The sequence below is a fragment of the Lucilia cuprina genome, chromosome 5, assembly GCF_022045245.1.
Source record: "Lucilia cuprina isolate Lc7/37 chromosome 5, ASM2204524v1, whole genome shotgun sequence".
In the NCBI taxonomy this organism is placed as follows: Eukaryota; Metazoa; Arthropoda; class Insecta; order Diptera; family Calliphoridae; genus Lucilia; species Lucilia cuprina.
This window is the reverse complement of record NC_060953.1, coordinates 41,523,613-41,538,949: the sequence shown is the minus strand read 5'-3', so window position 1 is coordinate 41,538,949 and position 15,337 is coordinate 41,523,613. Positions and strand designations below refer to the sequence as shown.

Sequence of the window (15,337 nt, the reverse complement as noted above, 5' to 3'; positions counted from 1 at the left end):
ACTAGAACTGAACTAGAACTGAACTAGAACTGAACTAGAACTGAACTAGAACTGAACTAGAACTGAACTAGAACTGAACTAGAACTGAACTAGAACTAAACTACAACATAACTAGAACTGAACTAGAACTGAACTATAACTGAACTAGAGCTAAACTAAACTGAACTAGAACTGAACTAGAACTGCACTAAAATTAAACTAGAACTGAACTAGAACTGAATTGGAACTAAACTAGAACTGAAATAGAACTGAACTAGAACTGAACTAGAACTGAACTAGAACTGAACTAGAACTGAACTAGAACTTAACTAGAACTTAACAAGAACTGAACTAGAACTTAACAAGAACTGAACTAGAACTAAACTAGAACTGTTTTAGAACTGAAATATCTAAACTAGAAGTGGTCTAGGTAAAGTACATACCAAAAAGAAAATATTTTCAATGCCCTTCTCTTATGTATTACGGTAATGTATAAATTTTAATGCAATACCGAATAGGAAACTATTGTTTACAGAACATTTTTATAAAAATACCAATTTATAAAAAACACAAAAAAATCATGACACACAAACCCACACACTCCCTCAAAATAAACCACCAACTTGCAAACTGTCCAAAACGATTGGCCTTACGAAAAAAGACGTGCTTGGCTAAAATATGCAAATTTTAATTGTTTACCATTAAAACTTTTTACTATAAATACCAAAAATCAATAAATAAATAATATCAGTTCAATAAGTTCTATTAACAAAACAATTAAAAAAACTAAAACAAAATGTTTAAATTCGTAAGTTTTCAATAACTTTTTAAACTAATTATTTAAAATTAATTTAATTTTCTGTTATTTGCAGTTCGCTTTGTGCTTGTTTGCTGTTATTGCCTTGGCTGCCGCTAAACCCGGTATTGTGGCTCCTTTGGCATACTCCGCTCCTGTAGTTGCTGCTGCTCCCTATACTGCAGCTTACACTGCTCCCTACGCTGCCGCTTATGCTGCTCCTTATGCTGCTGCCTATTCTGCTTACTCTGCCTATCCTTATGTTGCTTCTCCTTATGTAGCTGCTCCTTACACCGCTGCCTACTCAGCTTATCCTTATGCTGCTTCTTACTTGTTGCGCAAGTAAATTTTGCAGCAAAATTATTTAATGTTTAGCTGTAATGTGTTATCGGTTGTTATGTGAAGGAAAAATTTTGTTAATGTAACTTAAATGACTGTTGAAAAAATTAAAATGAAAACAATTAAATTTATTTACTTAAAAAAGAAAAGTAGATAATTAACGAAACTTCATGGCACATTCTTTATTTATATATGGGAAATGTAAAAAAAATATTTTTACAAAAATGTTTTATAAAATCTACATTTTTAACGAAAATTTTTCATAACAAGAAAATTTTTATCATAATTTTCGAAATGAAAATTCTTATCAAAACAGAACTAGAAGTGAAGTAAAAGTGAACTAGAAGAGAATTAGAACTGAACTGAACTAGAACTGAACTGAACTAAAAATGATCTAAAACTGAACCAAACTGTAATAGAACTGAACTGAACTAGAACTGAAATAGAACTGAACTAGAACTGAACTAAAACTGAACTAGAACTGAACAAGAACTAGAACTGAACTAGAACTGAACAAGAACTAGAACTGAACTAGAACTGAAATAGAACTGAAATAAAACTGAAATAGAACTGAACTAGAACTGAACTAGAACTGAACTAGAACTGAACTAGAACTGAACTAGAACTGAACTAGAACTGAACTAGAACTGAACTAGAACTGAACTAGAACTGAACTAGAACTGAACTAGAACTGAACTAGAACTGAACTAGAACTGAACTAGACTGAACTAGCACTGAATTAGAATTGAACTAGAACTTAGGTAGAACTGAACTTTAACTGACCGTTAGAGTAGGCCAGAGCAGTCTCGATATTCTACAAGTGGTGATATTTGACCATCTGAGTTTCGCCTAAAATCATCGCAAGAGTTAAGTCTAGGTATTCCAAGAGAGAGTAGAAGATTCATTTTTACGCAGAAGATCTTGTGCCCCTTTCTGTCTTTGAGCCATCAGTATATTTTGAGATCACATCGTCTCTTATGAAAGTGTTCACGGACCAGAATACTTTGTGGGTATTCTAGTTTTGAATAGCCTATTAAAATTAAGTGTATGTAATATGTAGACCTTTTCCCGCGATATGATTAGCCCACCTATAATTTGTAAGATGGTGACATGGCGAATGCGATCATGCTTCAGTCCATTCTAATGTCCAAAATTTTCTTTGAAAAGAAAATTTTTATCCAAAATTTTCTATAAAAAGTTATTTTTTTCTGTATTTCATTTATATTTTTTATTTTTTTTCGTTTTCAAAATCAACAAATAACATTAAAGATTAACAAATTCCTCTTTAAAACATTAAATCTATTTGCGTAAAACATAAGAAGCAGCATAAGGATAAGCAGAGTAGGCAGCAGTGTAAGGAGATGCTACATAAGGATAAGCAGAGTAAGCAGAATAGGCAGCATAAGGAGCAGTGTAGGCGGCGGCGTAGGGAGCAGTGTAGGCAGCGGTGTAGGGAGCAGCAGCTACTACGGGAGCAGAGTAAGCCAAAGGAGCAACAATACCGGGTTTAGCGGCAGCCAAGGCAACAACAGCGAACAAGCACAAAGCAAACTATTGCATTAGAAATAAAACAAAATACAATTTACAAAATTTAATCCTTTAATTGATTTGCACTTAAAAACTTACGAATTTGAACATTTTGTTAGATTTTTTTTGTTTAGTTTTGTTAACACTTTAGTTTTAAAACTGATAGTATTTAGTAAAAATTATTTACATTTTATACTAAAATTAAAAAAAAAAAACATATTAAAATAAATCTAAAACATTTTAAACAATTTATATGTTTTAGCCAAGCACGTCTTCCTGGTGAAGGTCAGCTGTCTGTGTTTATTTTATGGTAAACTTGGCTTTAATGTTTTAATTTCATTTTCATTTAATAAAAAAAAAAATAAAGTGTTGTTTTTACAAAGACTGCCACTGTAACTGACATATGTATGTATGGATGTATATAGGTTTAAGTGGGTGTTTTTTGGCTTTTATGTTCTGAAAATTGTTGCTGTTGTTTTGATTTGTAATTAAATATTCTAGAAGCATTTCATAATTAAATTCATTTTCTATATTCTAATGCACTAACTGACGAATACACACCAAAATTTATATATGTGTGTATATACTTGTGTATGACCAAAATTAATATAAACTTTTTATTTTTTCTTTGAAATGAATTGATATATTCATAAAATATTTTTATGAGGTTATTAAATTATAATATAAAAATTAAATTATTGCTTTACAAAATTAATAGAACTTTTGACCATGGCATTGATTTTTGTTCATATTTAAGAAATTTAGTTGTTGTGTGTGTTTGTATCGTTTCTAAGAATTTCGAGTTTTGTTTAGTTTAGTATGTGAATTATATGTACATATATGAAGGTGATGTTCATATTGTAATTTTTGGAATAAAATATATTAAAAATTGCTTAACAGTAGCACCAAAAACACTAATTTATACTATAGACTAGACTACAGGCTATACAATAGACTAGACCATAGACAAGACTATAGTCTAGTCTCTAGTCTAACTTATAGTATAGTTTATATTAATGTTTATAGTCTAGTCTACAGTGTTATCTATAGGCCAACATATAGTCTAGTCTATAGTATAGTCAGTAGTCTAGTCTATAATCTACTCTATAGTTTAATATATAGACTAATCTATAGTCTGTAGTGTATGATATAGTTTAAAATTTAGTCTTTCGCCTAGTCTGTAGTCTAGTTTATAGTCTAGTTAATAGTCTAGTCTATAGTGTAGTCTATTGTCTAGTCCATAGTCTCGTCTATAGCCTAGTCTGTAGTCTAGTCTATAGTCTAGTCTAGTTTACATTCATGTTTATAGTCTAGTCTACAGTGTTATCTATAGGCTAACATATAGTACAGTCTATGGTATATTCCGTAGTCTAGACTATAATCTACTCTATAGTCTAATATATAGACTAGTCTATAGTCTGTAGTATATGGTATAGTTCAAAATCTAGTCTTTGTTCTAGTCTATAGTCTAATCTATAGTCTAGTCTATAGTCTAGTCCATAGTCTAGTCTATAGTCTAGTCTATAGTCTTGTCTATAGTCTAGTCTATAGTCTTGTCTATAGTCTAGTCTATATTCTAGTCTATAGTCTAGTCTATATTCTAGTCTATAGTCTAGTTAATAGTCTAGTTAATAGTCTAGTCTATAGCCTAGTCTATAGTCAAGTATATAGTCTAGTCTATAGTCTAGTCTATAGTCTAGTCTATAGTCTAGTCTATAGTCTAGTCTATAGTCTAGTCTATAGTCTAGTCTATAGTCTAGTCTATAGTCTAGTCTATAGTCTAGTCTATAGTCTAGTCTATAGTCTAGTCTATAGTCTAGTCTATAGTCTAGTCTATAGTCTAGTCTATAGTCTAGTCTATAGTCTAGTCTATAGTCTAGTCTAACGTCTAGTCTATAGTCTAGATTATAGTCTAGTCTATAGTCTAGATTATAGTCTAGTCTAGTTAGTCTATAGTCTTGTCTAGTCTAGTTAGTCTAGTTAGTCTATAGTCTTGTCTAGTCTAGTTAGTCTATAGTCTTGTCTAGTCTAGTTAGTCTATAGTCTAGCTAGTCTATGTTCTAGGCTATAGTCCAGTCTATATTCTAGTCTATAGTTCTGCCTTTGATCTAGGCTATAGTCTAGTCTATATTCTAGTCTATAGTCCAGCCTATAGTCTAGTCTATATTATAGTCTAGTCTACAGCCTAGCCTATGTTCTTGTCTATAATCTAGTCTATAGTCTAGTCTATAGTCCAGTCTTTTCTATTCATAGTCTAGTATATAGTGTGGCCTATAGTATAGTCTATAGTCTAGTCTATTGTGTAATCTACAGTCAAGTGTATAGTGTATTAGTCTATAGTGACGTCTATAACCTAGTCTTAAGTGACCAGTCTATAGTCAGTCTTTTGTGTATTCTGAAATCTAGTCTAAAGTCTAATCTATAGTCCAGTCTGCAAAATAAAAAATGAAAAAAAGTAAAAATAAGTTTAAAAAAATCCCTCCAAACGCTTGAGCTGGATCACTGTATATATATTATTTTACCACCAACAAACATTTGCCAAGAAAAGGTATTCAAACCTCAAATAATTTTAAATAACAAAATTTAAATGAATTTTTATATAAACGGATCCAAAAATGTAAATTTCGGTACTAAAGTTTTAAACAAAATAACTGCTAGCAAAGTTTATAAAAGTAATCAAACTTTGTTTTTGTTAAAAACTTGAAATTATTTTCAGTTGCTAACGAAATTTACAGGTACTGTTAACGTTTGTTTTATAACCCAGTAAACAATGAACAGTTCAAATAAAAAGAATAAGTTAGTCCTGGGAGATGGGGATACAGTTTTTATTTCTTTCATCCAAATTTCGATTATATTGAGCTTTGGGAAAAAGCAAAGCTTTGAATTGATGTGAACCTTTGAGACATTAAATATCTATGTATAGAAATTTGCCAAATTTTCATCCGGTGATCTGGTTTGCTTGGTTTCTACTTTGGTTATAGTTTTCTGGTTTGTTGGGTTAAAAAACCATTTAAATACCTTCATGTCTATGTAGGTAGCAAAACTTTTTTTTGTTAACTTTTAACATGTAAATATTTTGGCATGTAAATCTACTTGTAATATCAACTTAATCTTTGTTAAAAATTCTATAAACTAAATACACATGTAACTTCTACCCTTTTACATTGTATGAAGGAAAAAAATCACCTCGATATCGTTTTTTATTACAGATTTTTGTTGGCTGTTGATGTTTATAATCCTGTTTACTTTTAATATATATGAAATACTAGAGAAAATCAGAAATATGTACTACAGAGTAAATATACGATACTATAGAATATTTTTGTGTAATTTTTGGAAAAGAAGACACGTTTAAATGATTGAAAATACATGTTGCAAAGGATACTTTAATAAAAATCTAGGTTGCAGTGGTTTTAAGTTAATTCTTAATCATTTTTAACCAATTATTCTGAATTTCAAAGTATTCGATCCTATGTTTAAGGGAATAATTTAAGTTTTAGTTACATTAGATATTTGAGGCTTTCAAAATTGGACAGACAGAAAGAAAGTGATTTCTTTAGATTTATTTCAATCTTTAAGTATTTAACAATTGCTCTACATTTTCTATACATTCTACTTTTTTTATTCATTTATTTTCTATATTCACTATTAGACCTGATGAACTAAATTTGATTTTATGAATGGTCGATAGTTCGGTCGTCTGTCTATTTAATTGCATCAAGGGAAATGAACAGTGACATAATTGGCTCAACTAACAAACAAAAAAGAGAAAACCTCTAAAAAGAGCTGAAATAAAAGCACCTCATCTATACATAAAGAAAGTAAAACAACGCAAATGGAAACAAAAAAAATCATATGTTATTTTAGGTAAACATTAATGTACAACCAGGGTTGGTTTTTTGTCTCTTTTGGGGTTTTGTTCAATTTCTTTTTTGACTGATGTATCAGGTTATTGGCATAGTAAATCATTAATGGTGCTAATGATGATGACGCTAAAAGTAACTAAAAGGTAACGTTAAGAACTCTTTAAAGATACTCACACATTGGTATTTAGGTACGTTTTATGAAAAAAAGGTATATCTGCAAGATTGCTTAGAAGACTACATAGAAGCTTTATTAAAAACGGAACTAAAACTTAAACTAAAATTTAAACTAAAACCTCAATTTAAATTTGTACTACAATTTGCTTCAAAATCAGAATCAGAGCGTAAACCTGAATCAGAACGCAATAAGAATCTAAACCAGATCAGAATGGACTAGACTAAACTATGTAATAAGGAGTGAGATCGAAAAATTCTTAACATACATATATGTTTATAAAAAAGAAACCACTATACTTACAGCTTTATTTTTTTTTATTTGATTCAAATTATTATTACAATTTACAAAAAAAAAAAAAATATTTTTATAGTTTTAATCACTAGTGATGAAATTTTGAACCCTTTTCGGAAACCCTTCCATTAACGTTTTTATAGTGCTTTCTGTCACTTTGCTCGAACATGTAGTCCATCTCCGTTTAAAATCTACCACACTTTTGGACACCTTTTTTGTACTCTTCAATTCTCTTTTAACAAGAGCCCAATATCTCTCCACTGGCCTTAGCTCCGGGCAGTTTGGAGGATTTGCCTCTCTTGGTAGAAATACCACATTATTGTACTTGTACCACTCAAGGGCTTGTTTACCATAGTGATAGGATGCCAAGTCAGGCCAAAAATAAGTGGACACATTATGAAGTTTTATGAATGGAAGCAGCCTTTTTTGTAAACATTCCTTGATGTAAATTTCGGTATTTATAGAGCCCGTTGTAACAAATGATTGGCTTCTTTTGCCGCAACTGCATATTGCTTGCCATACCAAGAACTTTCTGGGAAATTTTGTCTGCTTTTGGGTCCTAAACTTTTCTTCAACATTCCCTCGAGCATCAGCAACATAAAACTTTTGACCTGGAAGTTGCGAAAAATCTGCCAGAACATACGTTTCGTCATCCATTATGCAGCAAGAATATTTTTTATAAAATTTGACTTCAATTTCCGTGCTCTGTTTTTGGCCTCTAAATTTTTAGCAGCGTTCCTGTCAGGAACTTTTTGAGCCTTGTATGTTTTTAAATCTGCATTAGCTTTAACTTTTCGTACCAAATAGTCCGAGCACTGAGCTAACCGAGCTGCTTTCCTACCGGATGTGTTGGGAGCTCTTTTGAAAATGCGTTCTATTTTTTGGCTTTAGAAACATCATGTGGACCATTCCTTCTACCTGAACCAGGTTTTCTATCAACTGACAAGTTCTCCCGGTACTGTTTAATAACATTGGAAACAGTTTGACGGTAGACCTTTGTATGCTTGGCCAACTTTTTGTAAGACCAAGTTGGGTTTAGTTGAAAATATTTAATAATTTCAGTACGCACTTTTTTCTGGTCACTCATTTTAATCAGATTAACAAACAATTAATGTAATTGACATTACACATAATAACTGACATGTTTTTCAAAGGTAACTTGATAAAAAAAAATCAAATAATACTTTGGTTGAAAAATGTAATGAAAAACGTGTGTTAAGAATTTTTCGATCTCACTCCTTACCCTATAGACTATACTATCAACTAGACTAGACTATAGACTAGATTATAGACTAGACTATAGACTAGACTACAGACTAGACTATAGACTAGACTATAGACTATACTATAGACTAGACTATAGACTAGACTATAGACTAGACTATAGTCTAGACTATAGACTAGACTATAGACTAGACTATAGACTAGACCATAGACTAGACTATAGACTAGACCATAGACTAGACTATAGACTAGACCATAGACTAGACTATACTATAGACTAGACTAGACTAGACTATAGACTAGACTATAGACTAGACTATAGACTAGACTATAGACTAGACTATAGACTAGACTATAGACTAGACTATAGACTAGACTATAGACTAGACTATAGACTAGACTATAGACTAGACTATAGACTAGACTATAGACTAGACTATAGACTAGACTATAGACTAGACTATAGACTAGACTATAGACTAGACTATAGACTAGACTATAGACTAGACTATAGACTAGACTATAGACTAGACTATAGACTAGACTATAGACTAGACTATAGACTAGACTATAGACTAGACTATAGACTAGACTATAGACTAGACTATAGACTAGACTATAGACTAGACTATAGACTAGACTATAGACTAGACTATAGACTAGACTATAGACTAGACTATAGACTAGACTATAGACTAGACTATAGACTAGACTATAGACTAGACTATAGACTAGACTATAGACTAGACTATAGACTAGACTATAGACTAGACTATAGACTAGACTATAGACTAGACTATAGACTAGACTATAGACTAGACTATAGACTAGACTATAGACTAGACTATAGACTAGACTATAGATTAGACTATAGACTAGACTATAGACTAGACTATAGATTAGACTATAGACTAGACTATAGACTAGACTATAGACCAGACTATAGACTGGACTATAGACTAGACTATAGACTAGACTATAGACTAGACTATAGACTAGACTATAGACTAGACTATAGACTAGACTATAGACTAGACTATAGACTAGACTATAGACTAGACTATAGACTAGACTATAGACTAGACTATAGACTAGACTATAGACTAGACTATAGACTAGACTATAGACTAGACTATAGACTAGACTATAGACTAGACTATAGACTAGACTATAGACTAGACTATAGACTAGACTATAGACTAGACTATAGACTAGACTATAGACTAGACTATAGACTAGACTATAGACTAGACTATAGACCAGACTATAGTCTAGACTATAGACTAGACTATTGAAAAGACTATAGACTAGACTATAGATTAGACTATTGACTTGCCTATAGACTAGCCTGGACTATAGTCTAAACTATAGACGAGAATACAAACTTCACTACAGACTAAACCATAGAATATAGAACTATATATGTATATGTATATTGAAACTGAGATCAATAATTGACATTTATAAATTTAAATTTGCCAACCTAATGTCTACCGATAATTAGCAGCTGAAGGCTTTGAATAAGCAATTTGTCCCTAAAGCATTTTGTATAAATATTATTACACACGTACTGTCATAAATACTAAAATATGTCTATGACAGTTTCAGCACATAAACTGTCCATTTTAGTGTTTTTATAAATGTATGTGTTTAACCATTTAGAATAAATTATAAACTTTTTTTCCAATTTAAAAATTCTAGTAACACCTTGCATAATATGGAAAGTATAAAACGTTTAATAATAATAACAACCATAAAATAAATTGTTTACTTGCAACCTCCTACACACACGCACACAGACAGATTATTATAGGCCTAGAACATTAAACAACAACAATAAAATATAGAAAAAAAATATTTATTTATTTTAACTATAAATACTAATAGTTTTTAATTATTTGTTATCAGTTTAATTAAATCATTTAATAAAACAAACCACAAAACCACTCTTTAAAACAAAAATAAACAAAATGTTTAAATTCGTAAGTAGTTGTTATTAAATTATTTGTAAATAAATTGTTGGAAATTGAATTAGTTTCAGTCTAAAGGATTTTTGTTTATAAAACAAGCAAAAAATCTATACAAAATAATAGTAATCAATTTATTTTATATTTTTTCTATCTTTATTTAAAGTTTGCTATGTGTTTTATGGCTGTTGTTGCCTTGGCTGCTGCTAAACCTGATATTGTTGCTTATTCTTCACCCTATACTACTGCCTATACAGCCGCCTATACATCACCCTATGCTGCTGCCTATTCTGGTTATTATGATTATCCTTATGCTACTTCTTATGTAGCTTCTCCTTACACTGCTGCTTACTCTACTTATCCTTATGCTGCTTCATACTTGTTGCGCAAGTAAATATTGTGTTTCATTTAACGAGGATTTAAGAATTTTTTCATAATTGTTGTGTAATTGTTTTTTGTTAAAAGGTTTTATTAGACAGAGAAAACGAAAAGAAAAATATTAAATAAAAACATGTTAAAAGTTATTTGTTGAAAATCTGAAAATGTTTTATTATTATTTAAAAACAATACTCTAAGCCATTTGAGCAAAAATCTGAATCTGAAGTAAAATCTACACAAAAATAGGAACTGAAATGTAATTTAGAATAGGAACCTATATTTAGAAATTAATTAGTTCATGAAGAAGACTATTGACAAGTAAATTGACAAATTCTTAGTGTATAGTTCAGTTTATAGACTAATCTATAGTCTAGTTTATAGACTAGTTTATAGTCTAGTCTATAGTCTAGTCTATAGACTAGTTTATAGTCTAGTCTATAGTCTAGTCTATAGTCTAGTCTATAGTCTAGTCTATAGTCTAGTCTATAGTCTAGTCTATAGTCTAGTCTATAGTCTAGTCTATAGTCTAGTCTATAGTCTAGTCTATAGTCTAGTCTATAGTCTAGTCTATAGTCTAGTCTATAGTCTAGTCTATAGTCTAGTCTATAGTCTAGTCTATAGTCTAGTCTATAGTCTAGTCTATAGTCTAGTCTATAGTCTAGTCTATAGTCTAGTCTATAGTCTAGTCTATAGTCTAGTCTATAGTCTAGTCTATAGTCTACTCTATAGTCTAGTCTATAGTCTAGTCTATAGTCTAGTCTATAGTCTAGTCTATAGTCTAGTCTATAGTCTAGTCTATAGTCTAGTCTATAGTCTAGTCTATAGTCTAGTCTATAGTCTAGTCTATAGTCTAGTCTATAGTCTAGTCTATAGTCTAGTCTATAGTCTAGTCTATAGTCTAGTCTATAGTCTAGTCTATAGTCTAGTCTATAGTCTAGTCTATAGTCTAGTCTATAGTCTAGTCTATAGTCTAGTCTATAGTCTAGTCTATAGTCTAGTCTATAGTCTAGTCTATAGTCTAGTCTATAGTCTAGTCTATAGTCTAGTCTATAGTCTAGTCTATAGTCTAGTCTATAGTCTAGTCTATAGTCTAGTCTATAGTCTAGTCTATAGTCTAGTCTATAGTCTAGTCTATAGTCTAGTCTATAGTCTAGTCTATAGTCTAGTCTATAGTCTAGTCTATAGTCTAGTCTATAGTCTAGTCTATAGTCTAGTCTATAGTCTAGTCTATAGTCTAGTCTATAGTCTAGTCTATAGTCTAGTCTATAGTCTAGTCTATAGTCTAGTCTATAGTCTAGTCTATAGTCTAGTCTATAGTCTAGTCTATAGTCTAGTCTATAGTCTAGTCTATAGTCTAGTCTATAGTCTAGTCTATAGTCTAGTCTATAGTCTAGTCTATAGTCTAGTCTATAGTCTAGTCTATAGTCTAGTCTATAGTCTAGTCTATAGTCTAGTCTATAGTCTAGTCTATAGTCTAGTCTATAGTCTAGTCTATAGTCTAGTCTATAGTCTAGTCTATAGTCTAGTCTATAGTCTAGTCTATAGTCTAGTCTATAGTCTAGTCTATAGTCTAGTCTATAGTCTAGTCTATAGTCTAGTCTATAGTCTAGTCTATAGTCTAGTCTATGGTCTAGTCTATAGTCTAGTCTATAGTCTAGTCTATAGTCTAGTCTATAGTCTAGTCTATAGTCTAGTCTGTAGTCTAGTCTATAGTCTAGTCTATAGTCTAGTCTATAGTCTAGTCTATAGTCTAGTCTATAGTCTAGTCTATAGTCTAGTCTATAGTCTAGTCTATAGTCTAGTCTATAGTCTAGTCTATAGCCTAGTCTATAGTCTAGTCTATAGTCTAGTCTATAGTCTAGTCTATAGTCTAGTCTATAGTCTAGTCTATAGTCTAGTCTATAGTCTAGTCTATAGTCTAGTCTATAGTCTAGTCTATAGTCTAGTCTATAGTCTAGTCTATAGTCTAGTCTATAGTCTAGTCTATAGTCTAGTCTATAGTCTAGTCTATAGTCTAGTCTATAGTCTAGTCTATAGTCTAGTCTATAGTCTAGTCTATAGTCTAGTCTATAGTCTAGAATATAGTCTAGTCTATAGTCTAGCCTATAGTCTAGTCTATAGTCTAGTCTATAGTCTAGTCTATAGTCTAGTCTATAGTCTAGTCTATAGTCTAGTCTATAGTCTAGTCTATAGTCTAGTCTATAGTCTAGTCTATAGTCTAGTCTATAGCCTAGTCTATAGTCTAGTCTATAGTCTAGTCTATAGTCTAGTCTATAGTCTAGTCTATAGTCTAGTCTATAGCCTAGTCTATAGTCTAGTCTATAGCCTAGTCTATAGTCTAGTCTATAGTCTAGTATATAGTCTAGAATATAGTCTAGTCTATAGTCTAGCCTATAGTCTAGTCTATAGTCTAGTCTATAGTCTACCCTATAGTCTAGTCTATTGTCTAGTCTATAGTCTAGTCTATAGTCTAGTCTAGTCTATAGTCTAGACTATAGTCTAGAATATAGTCTAGTCTATAGTCTAGCCTATAGTCTAGTCTATAGTCTAGCCTATAGTCTAGTCTATAGTCTAGTCTATAGTCTAGTCTATAGTCTAGTCTATAGTATAGTCTATAGTCTAGTCTATAGTTTAGTCTATAATCTAGAGTATAGTCTAGTCTATAGTCTAGTCTATAGTCTGGTCTATAGTTTAGTTTTAAGTGTACTTTATAGTAGGGACTATAATCTAATCTGGTCTATAGTCCAGTATATACTATAGTTTAGTACATATTTATATAATGTGTTCAACTTTCTGGTCCATAGTCTAGTCTGTGGCTAAGTCTTTATTTTGGACTTTAGTCCGGTATATTGTCTGGATTATAATTTATTTAAGGCCTAAAGTCTGCTTGACGTCTAACCAGAGCTATAATTTCCAATCCCTTTTGAATAACGATCAAACATAAATGTTTACTGAATAAAAACACTAAATATCGCAATATAAATTCCAAAAGTAAACCATACAAAAATCGCTATAATTTTATCACATGATCTTTATTTACTCGGTATAAACTATTCATTCTAAGTAATCCCATTAAATACAATCTTTATGTACCACTTCCCAGACAAAGACAAACAAAATGCCACAAACGAAATTCACTGTAACTTAAAATAGTAGTTCAAAGGTATTTTGGCCTAGAACAAAAAAATGCATTTACTGATTTTTTTATTTTGCAAAAGAAATAGCTCAGTCTTATTAAAATTTTAATGTTGTGCCTGGCAGGTATTACTACACGGAGTTCAAAAACGGAAATAATGCAAACAAATATTCAGACACAAAAAATGTAGGCTATAGGAAAAGCAAAAAAGGAAAACAAAATATATGAATGTAAGTCTATAGAGTGAAGCAACAATTTCTAAAGGATGTTCTTGTTAAACTGGGAATAAATATAGTTTTTTGTTTTTAAAGTCACTTTCATACAGTTCTTCATTAAATTGTAATTCGGAGAAAAAACCAACAAAATTCACTTGTAGACAAAGGAATAATAGTATAAATGTGCGGACAAACGGAAATTGAAATGAGTACAGAAATATTTTAACTCGATTACAAAGAACGGGCTACAAAGGGAAATATGTGAGTGGAAAGGGGTAAAAAAAACAAAACTTTTAAAATTTTGCTAATAACAAAATCAGTATTAATTAAACTTTTTTAAAAGTTTTATGCCATTGAGTAGAAACTGCTAATGCAGTTACTTAATTGCGACATTATTTCTTTTCCTCAACTGAAGTTAGCTGTAAATAGCAATGGCTTTAAATTAATGACTGTTGGCTGAGAGAGTTGTCCTTATTTCCGAATTTTTTCTAGTACTTGATGTCATACTTAGTATTTCCTGGTTTAGTTGCTATGTTTGAGTAATTTTTTGAATTACTTTCCTTGTAGCTTTTGCACTATAATTCAAGTCTCTTGACGTTGGTAGCTTCATACATACGTTCATATATTTTCTGTATGTGTGCAAGTTTTGTGTTATAGATTTCATCATCAGGATGTTGCAGATTTGTGGTCATTTGGCAAACATGCAATAAATATGTTCGTAGTTTTGAACACAAAATTTTACTTGTATACATTTCTAATTGACTGACCAAAAATATAATGAATGGAGGACTGACAGACAGACTGATAAAATGAAATCAGGCTAGATAAGGATTGGTTTCAATTTTAAATGTTTTGTTTAAATCTAATTGAGGAAGATTGAACATTGAATTATAAATAGTTTGTAGTCTGAAGCCTAATACGATTCTTAGTTTTGACATTATTCTATAGTTCAGTCTATTACCAAGTTTTCAGTTGATTATATAGCCTAGTCTATGGTCTAGCCTATAGTATAGTTTATAGTCTAGTCTATAGTCTAGGCTATAGTCTATTCCATAGTCTAGTTTATTTTCTAGTCAATAGTCTAGTTTATAGTCTAGTCTATAGTGTAGTATATAATCTAGTATATAGTCTAGCCTATAGTCCAGTCTATAGTCTAGTCCATAGTCTGGTATACCGTCTAGTCTATAGCATATTATATATTCTAGTCTATAGTCTATAGCATAATTGTATAGTCTAGTCTATAGTCTAGTCTATAGTATGGTCTATAGTTTAGTCTATAGTCTATAGATTAGTCTATAGTCTTTAGACTATATTCCAGTCTATAGTCTAGTCTATGGTCTAGTCTATAGTTTAGTCTATAGTCTAGTCTATAGTTTAGTCTATAGTCTAGTCTATAGTCTAGTCTATAGTCTAGTCTATAGTCTAGTCTATAGTCTAGTCTATA

General features: G+C 30.9%; 3 protein-coding genes across 3 annotated transcripts; 2 read left to right on the top strand and 1 right to left on the bottom strand.

Moving 5' to 3' along the window:
- The first annotated feature begins 734 nt into the window (after positions 1-734).
- On the top strand, positions 735-1,270 carry LOC111682640 (vitelline membrane protein Vm26Ab-like). Its single transcript, XM_023444633.2, has 2 exons — positions 735-787; positions 852-1,270. Exons 1-2 carry the CDS (start codon positions 776-778, stop codon positions 1,119-1,121), a joined length of 282 nt encoding a protein of 93 aa, XP_023300401.1. The 5' UTR covers positions 735-775; the 3' UTR covers positions 1,122-1,270.
- A 1,045-nt stretch (positions 1,271-2,315) lies between these two features.
- Positions 2,316-2,786, bottom strand: LOC111682651 (vitelline membrane protein Vm26Ab-like). The gene is made up of 2 exons (XM_023444642.2): positions 2,741-2,786; positions 2,316-2,665 (listed from the first exon to the last, which is right to left on the bottom strand). Exons 1-2 carry the CDS (start codon positions 2,750-2,752, stop codon positions 2,414-2,416), a joined length of 264 nt encoding a protein of 87 aa, XP_023300410.2. The 5' UTR covers positions 2,753-2,786; the 3' UTR covers positions 2,316-2,413.
- A 7,341-nt stretch (positions 2,787-10,127) lies between these two features.
- Positions 10,128-10,698, top strand: LOC111688898. The gene is made up of 2 exons (XM_023451396.2): positions 10,128-10,179; positions 10,331-10,698. The coding sequence occupies exons 1-2, from the start codon at positions 10,168-10,170 to the stop codon at positions 10,556-10,558; spliced, it is 240 nt and encodes a 79-aa protein (XP_023307164.2). The 5' UTR covers positions 10,128-10,167; the 3' UTR covers positions 10,559-10,698.
- Positions 10,699-15,337: the final 4,639 nt, after the last annotated feature.